We start from the raw sequence: 17,133 nt of genomic DNA, 5'->3' as shown, positions 1-17,133 counted from the left end.
GTCACCACAAGTCTACAACTATACTATAAAATAAATGATAACTAAGATATTCCTTTCTATACTACCAGAGCAATGCATTGACACTTAATGTATACTGTGATCCTCAAACCATAGTCTTCCCCAATGATATTCTGGTCTGTTACTCTCTGGTTGCCAGTTTGGAACTATGTCAGGTGATACGGCAAGCAGTTATCATCATAACACAAAAACACCGTTATAACATATATGGTTCAGGTAAACAACAAATTGAGAGCGAGCTTTGCATAAAATAATTCAATATTTATAATAGAACAACCAGCCGTGATCTAAACAACAAAACATAATGTGACTATCCTATTTCTATCCATCACAAGTTCCTACCAAGAATTACTCACATGTGGGGAAACATGATCATAGCTATCAACGGAGGATGGAGTGGTGTCGAATATAGAGGAGACGAGCTAGCCCTATCCGGCAATGAATACATGGATCCGATTTCCCTATGGAACGAGTATATGCGGTGACCGTAACTCTTAGGTCATGGAAAATACGTGGATAATGCTCATAGGGTTCTCATTGGAAAGGAATAGTAAGTCCGAAAAGTGGCGTCGGAGGAGCCACATGGATCCAACATCAGGTAGTGCGCCTAGCCACACACATAATCGCACAACCCCTCTGTCGTGGTTGCCCTCCTTATGTCCCGAAGCTCAGTGTCATATCTCCTCTAATTTGTGGAAATGATTTCCTCCACATTAAAATACATTGGATGATTTGGGTTGAAAACAACATCGTGTCTTACGATATGAATTCATTTAGACAAGATAGAAAGGCAAACCATAAGCAAAGTCATCGAACAAGTAGATATGCTTTGGATGTATCAGCTTGCCATCGACATGTGCATTGAATCCTATGGAAACAATAACCTGTATTGTGAGACACGGGACGTAAAACAAACATTTTATCCCATGTGGGTTTGGGGTACAACCAGCTCCACTATGCACACAACGTATTGTTTATTCTCCTGTTTTCTCTTTTGACTGTTATCTTGTAACGTCGGTGAACCTTTGTGACTGTTGACATCGACTTTCCATATGACTACATATCAATATAGTTGATAAAATGTGAATTGTTCGTTAAATTATTATAATTATATTGTGCTAAAGTTTTAACCATTTCAACTACTTTGTTCATCCAACTCTATTATAATCACCTTTTTTGAGAGTATAATAAGCACATTAAATATGCAATGTAACTTAGTCTTAACAGAAGACAACATACATATATCTGATCCAACTCATCTTGATATTCCTGCAGTGAAAATCCTATTAGCAATTTTGTTGGTGGCATCATGGCAAACCCCAACATGGACTTCGAAATTAGCGACCTTTGGGTTGCCGTAGCTATTTTTTTCATCACTGCAGTACTCACCAACATCATAAGAAGAAGAATCACCTTTGTCCCAATGAGCACAAAACAATTTCCCCCGGTTGTTAATGGCATTGCTCTCGTGGGAATTTTACTTACGGTTTTGACAAAGGGTATTCAAGCTACGATCCATAATCTATATACAAAGTTTGGAAGTGTGTTCACAATAAATTTCTTTGGATCAAAGATAACCTTCTTGATTGGTCCAGAGGCGTCAGCTCATTTCTTTCAAGGGCCAGCTTCAAAGATTAGCCAAGGTAATTTTTATGAATTCACTGTGCCAATGTTTGGCCAAGAGGTTGGCTTTGGCATTGACACCTCCACAAGAAGTGAACAGAATCGATTCATTATCGATGCACTCAATCCATCCAAGCTGAGGGGCCACGTTAAGCCAATGCTACAAGAAGTGGAGGTATATACTCGTAGCAAAAGTCATACTCACTAACTCACTTTTTGGTCTGCAGTTAACTTACGATGTGATCATGTGTTTATGTTTTCCTAGGAGTATTTTGCAAAATGGGGTCAACATGGCATGATAGACCTAAAACATGAACTCAGCCAAGTACTAATGTTGATCTCTGCACTGGTGGAAAAACAGGCTTCGGGTGAGCCCCATAAGTCGCGATGCTGCAGGATCCGCGACAAATGGTACCTTTAGTCGCGGTTCGGGAGGAGAACCGCGACCAAAGGCCTGGGCCCAGGGCGCTCGGTGGCCAGCCGGTGCACGTGGGGGGTCTTTAGTCGCGGTTGGCCAGGCCAACCGCGACTAAAGGTGCCCGAAGGCCTTTAGTCGCGGTTGGCCAGGCCAACCGGGACTAAAGCCCCTCCCCTATATATACCCATCCAGCAGCCAACACTTAGCCATTTGGTGCCATTCTCTTCACAAGCTCACAAGTGGGTGTTAGGTTTGCTTTTGGTTCCTCTTATGCACATAAGGTGTTTGATGAAATGCCCCAAGAGCATGAAACAAACATGATATGAAGTGTTGGAGCCACACTTGAGCTTTCTCATTTATTTTTTCCTCCTCGATCGCGGTTAGCAACTTGAACCTTTGATGTGTCGTTGATAAAATGTGCATGTGTGTGTAGTTCATTGTTTAATTTATATTGTTTGTAGCTAGTTAGTTTAACAAATGCATGATGGTTAATTATATATTTTATATTATAATAATGCAGATGAATCGACAATGGATGTACGGTAACCGACTCTCCGGCGAGTTCAGTGCGGGTTTGAAAGATTTCCTCGTAGTGGCTAATGCGAACAAGCAGGAGGGTTTTGTTATCTGTCCATGTGTTAAATGTAAGAATCAGAAGGGTTACTCTTCCTCAAGAGATGTTCACATGCACCTGCTTCGGCACGGTTTCATGCCAAGCTATAATTGTTGGACCAAGCATGGAGAAAGAGGGGTTATAATGGAAGAAGATGAAGAAGGGGATGATTTCATCGATGAAAGCTATCTTGCTCATTTCGGTGATACTTTCATGGAGGATGCTGAAGGTGAAGGGGAAGGTGAAGGGGAAGGTGAAGAAGAGGCACGTGATGATCCCGTTGATGATCTTGGTCGGACCATTGCTGATGCACGGAGACGCTGCGAAACTGAAAATGAGAGGGAGAATTTGGATCGCTTGTTAGAGGATCACAGGAAGGCGCTGTACCCCGGATGCGATGATGGTCTGAAAAAGCTGGGCTGGACACTGGATTTGCTGAGATGGAAGGCACGAGCAGGTGTAGCTGACTCGGCATTTGAAAACTTGCTGAAAATGTTGAAGAATATGTTTCCAAAGAATAACGAGTTTCTCGCCAGTACGTAAGAATCAAAGAAGGTTGTCTGCCCTCTAGGTTTAGAGGTTCGAAGATACATGCATGCATCAACGGCGCATCCTCTACCGCGGTGAATACGAGAATTTGAATGAATGCCCGGTATGCACTTTGCATTGCGTTATAAGATCGGAGGCGATGACCCTGGTGACGATGTTGAGGGCCGAGAAACCCAGGAAGAGGGTTCCCGCCAAGGTGATGTGGTATGCTCCTATAATACCACGGTTGAAACGTACGTTCGGGAACAAAGAGCATGCCAAGTTGTTGCGATGGCACAAAGAGGACCGTAAGTCGGACGGGGAGTTGAGACACCCCGCAGATGGAACGCAATGGAGAAAGATCGACAGAGAGTTCAAAGATTTTGCAGCCGACGCAAGGAACATAAGATTTGGTCTAAGTACGGATGGCATGAATCCTTTTGGCGAGCAGAGCTCCAGCCATAGTACCTGGCCCGTGACTCTATGCATCTACAACCTTCCTCCTTGGTTGTGCATGAAGCGGAAGTTCATTATGATGCCAGTGCTCATCCAAGGTCCGAAGCAACCCGGCAACGACATCGATGTGTACCTAAGGCCATTAGTTGATGAACTTTTACAGCTGTGGGGCAGACCTGGTGTCCGTGTGTGGGATGAGCACAAAGAAGAGGAATTTGACCTACGAGCGTTGCTTTTCGTAACCATCAACGATTGGCCTGCTCTTAGTAACCTTTCGGGACTGTCAAATAAGGGATACAATGCATGCACGCACTGCTTACATGAGACTGAAAGTGTACATTTGCCAAATTGTAAGAAGAACGTGTACCTTGGGCATCGTCGATTTCTTCCGAAAGGTCATCCAGTAAGAAAGAAAGGCAAGCATTACAACGGCAAGGCAGATCACCGGCCGAAGCCTGCGGAACACTGCTTGGTGCTGAGGTATTTGATATGGTCAAGGGTTTGAAAGTCATCTTTGGAAAGGGTCTGGCGGACAATCAGTTCCGAAGGGAGGCTGGACGGGCACGTAGCCATGTGGAAGAAGAAATCTATATTCTGGGAGCTAGAATATTGGAAAGTCCTAGAAGTCCGCTCTGCAATCGACGTGATGCACGTTACGAAGAATATTTGCGTGAACATCCTAAGCTTCTTGGGCGTGTATGGGAAGTCAAATGATACAAAGGAAGCACGGCAGGACCAGCAAAGTTTGAAAGACCACGATGACCGGCATCCGGAACGGTTTCAAGGTCGTGCCGGCTACGCTACGACCAAAGAAGAGAAGGTCATCTTTTTTGAATGCGAGCGGTATGAAGGTCCCGTCAGGATTCTCGTCCAATATAAAGGGAATAATAAACATGGCGGAGAAAAAGTTCCAAAACCTGAAGTCTCACGACTGCCACGTGATTATGACGCAATTGCTTCCGATTGCTTTGAGGGGGCTCCTGCCGGAAAATGTTCGACTGCCCATTGTGAAGCTATGTGCATTCCTCAATGCAATCTCTCAGAAGGTAATCAATCCAGAAGTTCTACCACGATTCTGAACGATGTGATCCAATGTCTTGTCGGTTCGAGTTGGTGTTCCCGCCATCCTTCTTCAATATTATGACGCACCTCCTGGTTCACCTAGTCGATGAGATTTCCATTCTCGGTCTGTATTTCTACACAATATGTTCCCCTTCGAGAGGTTCATGGGAGTATTAAAGAAATATGTTCGTAACCGTGCTAGGCCAGAAGGAAGCATCGCCAAGGGCTATGGAAATGAGGAGGTAATTGAGTTTTGTGTTGACTTTGTTCCTGACCTTAAGCCGATTGGTCTTCCTCAATCGCGGCACGAGGGGAGACTAAGTGGAAAAGGCACGATCGGAAGGAAATCAATGATATGTATGGACGGCCATTCTACAGTGAAGCACACCACACGGTTCTGACCAATTCCAGCTTGGTTGCTCCGTACTTTGAGAAACACAAGAATATTTTACGCTCGGACAACCACAGGAAGCCTGAATCCTGGATTAGGAAGGCCCACATGGAGACTTTCGGCGGTTGGTTGAGAAAACATTTAATGAGTTACAATAAGGTTGTAGATCAGCTGTACATGTTGGCCAAGACACCATCTTCGACTAGAACGACTTTCCAAGTGTACGAGATAAATGGGAATACATTTTACACGATCGCCCAAGATAAAAAGAGCACCAACCAAAACAGTGGTGTCCGCTTTGATGCAGCAACCGAGAATGGGCAAAAGGTCACATATTATGGTTACATAGAGGAGATATGGGAACTTGACTATGGACCCTCCTTTAGGGTCCCTTTGTTCCGGTGCAAATGGTTCAAGCTAACGAGGAGGTGGGGTAAAGGTGGACCAGCAATACGGAATGACAATGGTGGATTTCAACAATCTTGGTTATCTTGACGAACCATTCGTCCTAGCGAAAGATGTCGCTCAGGTTTTCTATGTGAAGGACATGAGTAGCAAACCGAGGAAACGGAAAGATAAGAAAACGATCAGTACATCGTTCGATGATCCAAAGCGCCACATTGTTCTTTCGGGGAAAAGAAACATCGTGGGAGTGGAGGACAAGACAGACATGTCGAGAAGATTATAATATGTTTGCTGAAATTCCGCCCTTCAAAGTGAACACCGACCCAAGCATTAAGTTAAATGATGAGGATGCTCCATGGATACGGCACAATCGTAAGCAAGCGGGGACACAAGGGAAGAAATGATGTGTAATAATTTATTGTACCAAACTTTGTTGAATGAATCATGTGAATTATATTACCCGTGATGTGTTTGGTGTCCATTTTCGAATGATTCAATTGACTCGAGATAGCACCGATGATACATGAAATTTGGAGTGACTAAGTCATACTCCTGCATACATGAAATTTGGAGTGACTAAGTCATACTCCTGCATACGAAATTTGGAGTGACTAAGTCATACTCCTACATACTTGAAATTTGGAGTGATTTAGTCATACTCCTGCCTAGGCGTATAATATGCATACTCGTAGTCTTCATAGCCGCCGCCATTGTCTTGGTAGTCGTCGCCTTCTAAGTTGCCGGCGTCGTCGTCATTTCTTGTCGTCAGCTGTCGTCGGGCGGCGCTCGTGGCTCGAAGCGAGGGTAGCGCGGGCGGGGGATATCGCCGGCCGTGATGTAGTCCATGACGCTCTGCAGAGTCCGGCCGTACCACCATAGCCGACGGCCGGCCTCGTGGAAGTTTCCGGGAGGCGGAACCGTCCTCCTCATACAGCGAGCGCCCTCTCACGCCGATTGATGAAGAAGGCGTCCCAAGTATGCTGGTTATCGGGATGCCGGCGGCGGATTCATCCGCTGCTCCGGCGTGAGGTCGAGGTAGTAGTGGTTCGTGATGGCCGCCGGCGCGCGGTACCACGAGGGACGGGAGGGACCGCACGCCGCCGGCGCTTAGGCTCCGGCCGGCGAGGACGCGGTAGCCGGAGGGCAAGGGTAGTTCGAGGCGCAAAGCTCCTCCACCTGCTGGTAGGTTAGAGTGGGTGCGGTGGAAGCCATGAGAGAGTGATGAGAGATTGTAGAGATGTGATGCTGGCCAAGCGGAGCTACCTATATGTAGTGACAAATGGCGGGAAAAATGGGAGCGGGAAGACAGAGGCGGGAAGTAAGAGGCGGGGAGAAAGTGGCGGGAAGAAATTGGCGGGAAAAAATTGGCGGGAAGAACGAGGCCGGAAGAAATTGGCGGGCAACAATTGGGGGGACGAGAGAGGCGGGCAGACCGGGAAGAACTGGCGGGGCGACGCGGAGGGGCGAGGGGTCGGCGGAAAGAGGCGGGAAGAGGGGGCCAACGAACTTTTGAATTGAATTAGTTTTATTTTTTTGAATTTTTGATAATTTGTATTTTTAAGATTTTTGAATTGAATTAGTTTTATTTTTCTGAATTTTTTGATATATTATTTGTATTTTTAAGATTTTGAATTGCATTAGTTTTTTTTCTGATTTTTTTGATATATTATTTGTATTTTTAAAATTTTGAATTGAATTAGTTTTATTTTTCTGATTTTTTTGATATATTATATGTATTTTTAACATTTTGAAATGAATTAGTTTTATTTTTCTGAATTTTTTGATATATTATTTGTATTATTAACATTTTGAATTGAATTAGTTTTATTTTTCTGATTTTTTTGGTATATTATTTGTATTTTCAACATTTTGAATTGAATTAGTTCTATTTTTCTGAATTTTTTGATATATTATTTGTATTTTTAACATTTTTAATTGAATTAGTTTTACTTTTCTTAATTTTTTGATATACTATTTGTATTTTTAACATTTTGAAATGAATTAGTTTTATTTTTCTGAATTTTTTGATATATTATTTGTATTTTTAAGATTTTGAAATGAATTAGTTTTATTTTTTGGAATTTATTGATATATTATATGTATTTTTGAAATTTTGAAATGAATTAGTTTTATGAAAAGAATTTTGAAAAAAGGCCTTTAGTCGCGGTTGGCACGGCCGCGACTAAAAGGTCCTCTCGCGAGAACCGCGAGTGTCGCGAAAAAATCCTTTAGTCGCGGTTGGGCTCACCTGCTTAGCGACTAAAAGTACCCTTTAGTCGCGGTTGGGCTCCCCAACCGCGACTAAAGTGGGGAGCTATAAATGCTTTGCGCGGCACGAACCGCCGCCCCGGTCTCTTCTTCTCCCGCGCGGAAGCTCTCGCCCTCGACGTCGACGTCGTTGCCGTCTTGCGTGCCGTGCCGCCCTCGTCGTCGCCGCCTCTGTCACCCGGCCGCCGCCTCCGTCGTCGACCCCGTACGTCTCGCCCGCCGCCGCCTCCGTCGTCCGCGCTCGACCGCCGGCCGCCATGCACCAGCGCCGCCGCCGTGGCCGGCCGTCGCCGTGACCGCCGCCGTGCACCGCGCCGCCGCCGTGACCGCCGGCCGCCGTGACCGCCGCCACGCCGTGACCGCCGCCGCGCCATTGACGCCGCCGCGCCCATGTGAGAGAGAGGAGGAGAGGAGGCCGGGGTCACGGAGGGAGGGCGGCGCCCTGCGAGGCCGGGGCGCCGACGTTTTTTCTTTTTTTTTTTAGTTTTAATTGTTGTTAATTTTAATTTAAAACAAAAAACAAATATAAAAAATAACTAAAATTTGATTTTAAAAAACTAAAAATTGACTTAAAAAGTTTGTCTAAAAAAACTAAATTTTGACTTAAAAAAAGTAAAATTTGACTTTAAAAAAACTCTCGCGCTCGTCCCGCGTGTATACGGAGGGGGCACCGCGCGACCCTCTCGCGAGCCAGAGAGAAAGGAGGGACCGCCAACGTCACCGCCACCGCGCCCTCGAGTCCCACGGTAGAGATCGAGGCGCCGCCGCCGCGCGTCGCGGGAGAGATCGAGAGAGTTACGAGGGTCCGTATACGCGCGGTGTTTTTTGGGATCGAGAGGGCGGCGAGGGTTATGTGTCGTCGGCACCGCCACCGCCCTTTCGCCACCGGTTCGCCACCGCCACCGGTCTCTCGGTCACGCGGTCACTGCGAGGTCGATCGTCCGCATATAACACGCGTCCCCCCTCGCCTCCCTCGTCGCCCTCTCTCTTTATATGTAGAAGAGATGTGATAATGCTGGCATATACACAATTAATTTGTTTTGACTACATGTTTTCAGGACTGACATATGGCGGACGATAGAGCTGACCCGATTCTGGCCAACTATGATCCGGAAGCTGAAGACCATATGTTCGGCATCATAAAAGGCGATATTCTATATGTGCCGACCGGAGAAGAAGAAGATGATATCTCTTCTTATCTGAACCTTGAGGGTGAAGATGAAGGGCGCCGTCAGCAAGCAGATGATGCCGAAGAAACGTCGATAAACGACGATCTTCAATTGGAAGTAGCAACCACCTCCGGCGCCGAGGTATATATATATACATATTGAGCGTCTGGTGATACAAACTAACTGATTTGAATAAATGTGTGTGTACTAACGCGCGCGACTCTCTTTCTTATTTTAGCCCTCGGCCGGATCGTCGAAAAAATCGAGTACGTCGTCAAAGCGTGGCGCAACCAAGACGATGAAAGCAGGAGAAACATGCACCATCGATGTTGTCGATGAAGCAACCGGCAGGCCGCCTGGAGCCCAGCAAGAACGCCACCAAGTTTGTCAGCCAATGCGGAGCCGTTGTTAGAGACAACGTCTCGATCACCCGCCAGGAGTGGAATGAGCCAAAGAAGGCACGTGTTGGTTTCACTTTTGTCGATAAGAGAGAAAAAAAAGATTGCTTCAACAAGCTTATGGAACATTTCGTTCTACCTCCGGAATACCGCAAATACGATGAGGAGGGTAACAAGATTGCGGAAAACAAGGAGAGGCGCAAGCTAGTCAAACAGTTCGCTCTTTCTAGGATGGCCAACGCATTCCGGAAATACAAGCAAAATCTAGCCCATGACTTTGTCAACCAGGGCAAGACTCCGGATTTCATAGGACAATATGAGAAACTGCAACATGATTGGCCAGAATTTGTGAAGCAAAAGAAATCGGAGCAGTTCCTTGAACTATCGAGAAAAAATAAGGAAAATGCGGCCAAGAAGGAGTACAATCATAAAATGGGGCCAGGAGGGTATCGCTTTTGGCAGCCTAAGTGGGAGAAGATGGAGAACGAGCTGAGGGCGCGAGGAATCCGTCCAGGTGGGGGGGGATGGGACCCAAGGGCCAAAAGCTGGTGGTACGGGCATGGGGGATCGCTGAACCCGGAGACGGGGAGTGTGTTTATCGGGGCAAAATAATTACACCCACCCAAAAGCTTATTGAGGCAATGAGGGAGGCTCAAGAGGGAGGATCAGGTTCAACGGAGAGAACGACGCCACGACAAAAGCCCTCGGGAATCCTGAACACGGAGGACGTATACGAGGCATGGGGCCCATTCCGTGGAAAATAGGGTTCCCCGGAACGATGACCCGTACGGTTCTGAAGCCGTAAGAGAAAGATGGATCGGGATGCAGATGTTGTGGCGAAGTTGGTAACTGAAATGGATGTGATGAAGAAAACCGTGAGTGTACTAGTCGCCGAAAGAGATGCAGCTCGGGCGCGACATGCTGAAGATCATCCAATGGATCTCGGAAGCCAGCAGAGAAGAAGCAGCGTGGCTTCCACGGAGGCCTCACCGGCTGGTGCACCGACGATAGAAATTACTGCACCGGAGCCTGCGGTGGTCGAAATTACTGCACCGGAGCCTCCTCGCTACCCCGTGGACGATATAAAGGAGATGAAAGCATGTCATCTGTATTATCCTATCGGGAACATGTCCATGAAGGTAGCCATCGGCAGTGCTTTACCACCTGGAGCACTCCACCACAACAACCCCATTCAAGATGGCTATGCTCGTGTGACGGTGGAGGAGATAGTCCAAGGGTTTGAGAACCTGGACATTGACATTGCTACACACGAAGGGGTGAAAAGACTTGGAGATGTCAAGCGCCGAGTTCATTCTATGGCAGAAGAAATTTATCAAGTTTCCGGGCGAGGCGCCAACAAGTCCACCCCGTACGGTGGTGGTGGTGGCGGTGGCGGTGACGGTGGCGGTGGCGGTGGCGGTGACGGTGGCGGTGGCGGTGACGGTGGCGGTGGTGCTTCACCTAATACACCTCATTCACGTCAGCCCACGCCGCCGCCCCCGGTCCTCGTCCGGCGGGTGATCGGACACCGGTACCGCCCCAATCCACCTCCGGCGAAGAAGCGAAGCAGTCCTGGGTTATTAACCGGACCCTTACGTACCTAAGAAAACAAAGGTACCGGAGGTATCACTGAAGCCTCTCCCCACGAGGCCTTGGGAAAGTAGTGCCGAGGAAGTCGAGGCGGGCGCGGCTGCTGATTTAGAGAAATGGAAGGCGAGCGTCAAGAGGAAAATAGAGGGCGAGCCCAAGCCGGTATATTCGACAAGGAAAAGCATGGGCTAAGTCATTTTTGAACACACCGTCCCAAGCCGCGAAGAATCTGCTGACGACTATTTACGTGAACTTCGTAGGCAAGCACTCGCGTTCAAGAACAGGAAAGAGTTGGCGGAGAAGAAAGCCGTGAAGGACGAGGCCGAGTCAAAATTAGAAAGGGGAAAGAAGTTGCCCAGCTCGGGGAACAAAGTAAACAATCGATCGCCCCGCTCATAGTGCAAGCCGCCGATCCGGATGCCCCGATATCGTAGCAGCTGCGGCAGACATGGATTGACCGTAACGAGTGCCGAGAGAACAAGCGGCCGAGTTAGGTATCACTCTTCGTGCACCGCTAGGCCTTGATGAGGCGCCAATGAAGGACGTAGTATTTACATATGTGAAGAATGGCCCTCTCGTCGAGCACTGCGCAGAAGGGGATCTACCTCGACAAATGCTAGGTCTGCTAAATTGGTACAAGGGTTACATAAAACATAAAAACGCCAAAGACTATATCTATGCGGAAGTTAGATATGAGCATCACTTCAAACATTACTGGGTACAAATTCCTCTGAGTGAATTGTTCCAGCTGTTCAATCTGCGCGACCTCGACAAATCTATCATCGGTTGCTCCGTTACGTAAGTGATTTATTAATGACTACCCCATCTCGTTCATTGCCTTGCACTGTCCTAACTATCTTGTTGTGTACGCTATTATGCAGAATGAAGAAGCGGGAAATGCGAATAAGGAACATCCATGATGTTGGGTTCATTGACCCACACATCGTTAATTCACATGTGTTAGAACACCACCCCGCCGACGTGGAGGATGACCTGTGGCGGTTTATTAGAAAACAGCAACAGAAAAGTGATATTCTATTTCCTTACCATTTTGGGTGAGTGTTTCTGTCTTGAGCACATTCTCTTTTGTTTACTCCATGCATGGTATGTGGCTAATCGATGAGTTATGCATGACTGTGCATGTATCGTGTCCGCAGGTTCCACTGGATTCTTATGGTAATTAAAGTTCAGACCTCCTCAGTTCTCGTCCACGACTCTCTGAATATGGATCCGGCGCTTTGGGGCGACATGAGAAAAATGTTGCAAAAGTAATTATTTTCATTCATTTGCGCTCTATATCGATCGGCCTATTTCGTTCATCATTTCCTAATATCAAGTAACTAATTAATAACTCTCTTGTTTATTTAATTTTCTTTGCCTCGTAGGGTTTGGAGACGGTTCGTAGATACCAAGGTCGGTGAATTCAAAAAAGAGCTATCTTTTAAAATGGCAGTGCGGACGACTGGGGATACTCAGCCACCGGGGACCAATCTATGTGGATACTATGTTTGTGAGAGGATCCGGAGATACTGCAATGAGCGGGACCAGACGTGTGAGAACAACATCCTGAGGAATAACCTCCGGAAGACGCTTAGTCCAGAAGCTCGCTTCCGACCACTTCAAGAGGAACTAGCTGGATGGTTGGCGAGGGAAGTCATCGATCCTAAAGGAGAACACTATTACGATGACGTAGAACTTTATATGCACCAGAATTTGTAACTAACTTGTTCAAAATTGTATATGGTCATCCGATATTGAATATATATTGTATATGGTGATCCGATATTGAATATATATTGTATATTCCTCTTGAATTCTTTTTGGTTCTAATTTCAAATTTGTTTGAAATTGTACATTCATATGCATGTATGTATACAGTACCGTAGAATATGTGAAACTCCTTCAAAATTAAAACCCAAAAGAAATAAAATAATACAAATTAAAAAGAAACCAGATTTAGGGGGAGGGGGGCTAAAACCCTAAACCCTGCGGAGGCCTTTAGTCGCGGCTGGCCAGAAGAACCGCGACTAAAGGTCCTCCGCCCTGGCGCTCGCCTGCGGCCCACGTGGACGGGCCTTTAGTCGCGGTTCGTAAGGAACCGCGACTAAAGGGGGGGGCCTTTAGTCGCGCAGCTTTGGTCGCGGTTGCGCCACCGCGACTAATGGCAGTTGCCAACCGCGACCAAAGCCCTTTTTTCCACCAGTGCTGGTCGGTGCCTACTCGGAAAGGAGATCCGTGAGAAGATGCTCGATGAGTTCTACACATTGTTTCGTGAGGTTGAAAATGGTCTTAACTTAGTCAATCTCGTATTCCCGTATATCCCAATCCCGGCTAATCGCCGACGCGACAGTGCACGTATCAAGCTCAAAGAAATACTCTCTAAAACTTTGAGGTCACGTAGGAGCTTTGGCAAAGTCGGGGAGGATACACTACAAAAATTAATAGATTCCAAGTATAAAGACGGGCGCTCCACAACAGAAGAAGAGATTACCGGGCTAATAATTGCCTTGGTATTTGTTGGAAAGCACACGAGCTCCCACACTAGTGCCTGGACTGGAGCTTGCTTACTTGACAATGCAAAATGCTTGGAGGTTGTCATCGAGGAGCAAAAGCAAATCATTGGAAAATTTGGTGGCGAGATTGACTATAATGTTTTACTAGAGATGACTGCCCTGCATTGGTGTATTAAAGAGGCACTACGGTTGCACCCTGCAACACCAATATTAGTTCGTAAGACACATAAGCACTTCAATCTGTTTACAAAAGAAGGCAATGAATACACCATCCCAGCAGGACATACCCTTGTGAGCCCTATAATGTTAAACAACAATATCCCTTCCATTTATAAGGACCCTCAGGTATATGATCCAGAACGGTTTGGTCCTGGAAGAGAGGAGGACAAAGTTGGAGGCAAGTTCTCATACACATCATTTTCTGGTGGAAGGCATGCTTGTCCTGGTGAGGCCTATTCTTACATGCAAATTAAAGTAATATTGAGCCATTTACTTAGGAACTTTGAGCTCCAACTGGTATCTCCGTTCCCAAAGGCTGAGCGGGGCAAGTTTGCTCTAGAACCACAAGGGAAAGTAATGGTGAGCTACCAGAGACGTAAGTTGCTTGGTACCTAGTAGAAGACATGTGCATATATAAATGCATGTATGTTTGGTGTATATCTTTATAACCGTCTACTTATGAACAAAACTACAAAAGTATATGTTCAGTTGTGTGTAATAGTATCTCTGTAGTCGTGTATGTACACGATAAGTTGTGTAAACTCCAAATTTGAACATCTCTATAATAATGTATATGTATATATATTAAGTGTGTAAAATTTGTCTGCATGATGACGATGTAATTGTGCATTATATGGATGTTAATTTTGCACAGAACAATATGCGGTAATAATATTCTCATGAAGCACGGGTATTGAGGGCAAGTACTTGCCCCCATGAATTCTTCATCTGCGGGTACCCGTGAACAGATGTGCTTAAATCCTATTCAACAAGTATACATGGATATCTAAAATAATAGTAAAAAGATATAACATACATCGAGGATATACAAACATTTAAAATTAAGGCTTTTTACAAGGTCGAGAAAGTCCTCTAGTTCCTTTTCCTTGGGGAAAAGATTATCGAAGAATCGCCGAAAAGATCGGGGCGACCAGAGCAGCAGATTGTGAACCTACACGATGTTCGCCTCCAACGTAGTCAGAGAGTAGCGGATCCACCCGCTGATCCTCATTCAGCTCCAAGGAACGCCCGGTTCACTCTACTACAGCAAAAAGAGAAGCAGATAAAGATGAAGGACAAGAATGGAAAACTCGATGGAATATCAACGAGGGAATATTCAAACTTATATATGAAGGAGGCATTTAGAGTGTCTAGTCTTTGGCGAATGTCCGCTTTGTGGGTTGCCATCTTCGACTTCTCCTCCTCCCACCTTTTCTCCTCGGACATGGCCTTGGTCCGGGCATCCTCCAGTGCCTCTTCAGCTTGGCTTCCAGTTCATCGGCACACTTTTCAGATTTCTTCAAGGCAACTACAATAAAGCAAAAGGAGTTGAGACGATCAAATATTCCATCATGGACGATTACACAAAGAGATAATTTTTTTTGTATGTATTACCCGTAAGTTTGGTAGCTTCGTCTCAGAGCCCGATATATCATATGGCCTTGTCCATCATCGATCTCACGGGCTATCGGTTGCGCAGCAATCAATGAAGTACCAATCGTAAGGAATTTCGAGTGGTTTACAGAAAGCAATGATATATAAAAGCAGTCAACAAGAAACTTATTGTAACATCCCAGGAATTGGGGTTACAAAAATAGAGAAAATAGATGTGTGCATTGCATTCATGCATAGAAAATCTGGGGAATTTTCGCGCTTTCAAATAAAACCTGTCACGGTAACTGAAGTTTTACTTGAATTGATGAAATTGAAGTAGATCATCAAGTCAAGTGCTATAAACCTCAATGTGACATTTGCTAAAACCTTGTTTTGGGTAGAGATGATTTGATCTATGGGTTAGATAAAATGGAACTAAAACTAACACAACAACACATTAAGTAAGGATCAATTACTTGATCTTCTAAAAGATCATAATATGGTATTTCTTGCCATAACATATGGATATTTATTCAACTGCAAACCAAGTAACAATAAAATGGAGAAACTATTCTTGACTTATCTTTTCCATGTCATAAACTAATACATGTTCATACCATGAACCTCATGGTATTCCTTCCACCTCATTATTGGATTCATGACAAGAAGATCAACACTAGTATTGTTCCCTAGTTTCCATTTATTATATTCTTCTCTATTCTTCCCTAGCATTCCGTTGTGTTGTCGCACCGTATGACTGTCCCCGCCGCCACAGCACCTCGCCGCTGGCCATGGTCTGGTGGTCAATAGCGAGTGGCGCAACCACCACTAGACTCGCCTCACTGGTCCTAGTTCTAACGCACACCCACACGACACCGCGGGAACACGAGACCGTCGCCGGCGTCCACGACATCCCGTCGGTGACCGTGCCCCCAGCTACATTCTCAATTTTGACCTTTGTCAATGCCTACGTGGCCACCAACGTGGCTACTGGCCCACCAATCAGTGATTGCGGGTAGGTTTTGTCTGGGTACATTTAGTATTTCTATTTTAAATCAAATTCCATAAATTACTAAAACTTTGCAAATGAATATAAAATTTATTTCAACTCAAAAAAATACAAATGAGATATCAAAATGCTCATAAAAATAAACTCTATCCAATAAAAATAAAATATGAAATCTGTATTTAAAATAAAAATTAATTGTTTAACCTTTATTATTTAGGCCTTTTCTTTTATCCAAAATTCAAATAGAATTTAATAATTACTAAAACTTACTAAAATAAATAAAAACCATCCAGTAAATAAATAAAATATTAAAAGTAATTCTCTTTCATCATATTACCATCAATACTATTATTATTGGAATTTAAAAACCTAATTTGCAATTACTTATTTGTCATTTCCTTTAAATCATAATAAAAAATAAGATAAATGCCAAACTCAATAGTAACTTGAACATAAGATTTATTTATTAGCTCAAATTTACTTGTCAAATTATTTTTTAACATTATATGCTAAATAGGAAACCTAATCCATTATGAATAAAACTACAACCTTATAATTTCATGTGAGAACCCTAAAATCCTAGTTTTATATGTGAAACCTATTGTGCTTCCACTTAAACAATATATATATCTCTAAAACCCTAGGTGGTTATAAAATGTGATCATGTTACTTTTCTTTCACTCATAGATCTATAATTAAACAACTAAATACATATTCTTGTTCTCATAAAATAGTAGAAGCCCTATTACTAATAAGTTGATATTTCATGTACTCATCCTAATAAAACCTAGATGATCAAGTAGGGTCAACTAAGTGTAAACCCTAGTTCCTATTCTCAAATTCATCAACCTTAACCATCCATTATTAGTATCAAACCATTGTGATCCAACCTAATAGTAACCATGTCTAGTACTAAATCTTACATAGATAACCATACCTCACTAAACCCTACAAATACTAAGGAATTATAAACCATCTTGTTTAGCAACCAATTATTCCTTAGTTAGTGAATCCAAGAGTAAACCCTAGAAACCATAAGGCTTAATTAAAATACGTCTTATTACTTAAGTAATATGTTC

At 44.5% G+C, this 17,133-nt stretch overlaps 1 protein-coding gene and 1 long non-coding RNA gene across 2 annotated transcripts; both read left to right on the top strand.

The window, feature by feature from the left end:
* The first annotated feature begins 1,304 nt into the window (after positions 1-1,304).
* On the top strand, positions 1,305-14,203 carry LOC139833416 (obtusifoliol 14-alpha demethylase-like). The gene is made up of 3 exons (XM_071823714.1): positions 1,305-1,816; positions 1,907-1,982; positions 13,145-14,203. Exons 1-3 carry the CDS (start codon positions 1,328-1,330, stop codon positions 14,065-14,067), a joined length of 1,488 nt encoding a protein of 495 aa, XP_071679815.1. The 5' UTR covers positions 1,305-1,327; the 3' UTR covers positions 14,068-14,203.
* Positions 11,861-12,592, top strand: LOC139833414 (uncharacterized). The gene is made up of 3 exons (XR_011749121.1): positions 11,861-11,994; positions 12,097-12,207; positions 12,325-12,592. It is a non-coding gene; the product is annotated as an uncharacterized lncRNA (long non-coding RNA).
* Positions 14,204-17,133: the final 2,930 nt, after the last annotated feature.

Source organism: Lolium perenne, chromosome 1 (assembly GCF_019359855.2).
Source record: "Lolium perenne isolate Kyuss_39 chromosome 1, Kyuss_2.0, whole genome shotgun sequence".
NCBI classification, from domain to species: domain Eukaryota; kingdom Viridiplantae; phylum Streptophyta; class Magnoliopsida; order Poales; family Poaceae; genus Lolium; species Lolium perenne.
The sequence above is the reverse complement of the archived record's forward strand: the minus strand, read 5'-3'. Positions and strand labels throughout refer to the sequence as shown.

Excerpts from the sequence above, each read along its gene's own strand:
- LOC139833416 (XM_071823714.1), top strand. The coding sequence starts at position 1,328 with ATGGCAAACCCCAACATGGACTTCGAAATTAGCGACCTTTGGGTTGCC. Across the intron at positions 1,817-1,906 it reads CAATGCTACAAGAAGTGGAG|GAGTATTTTGCAAAATGGGG; the intron begins GTATATACTCGT and ends ATGTTTTCCTAG. Across the intron at positions 1,983-13,144 it reads CCAAGTACTAATGTTGATCT|CTGGTCGGTGCCTACTCGGA; the intron begins CTGCACTGGTGG and ends TTTCCACCAGTG.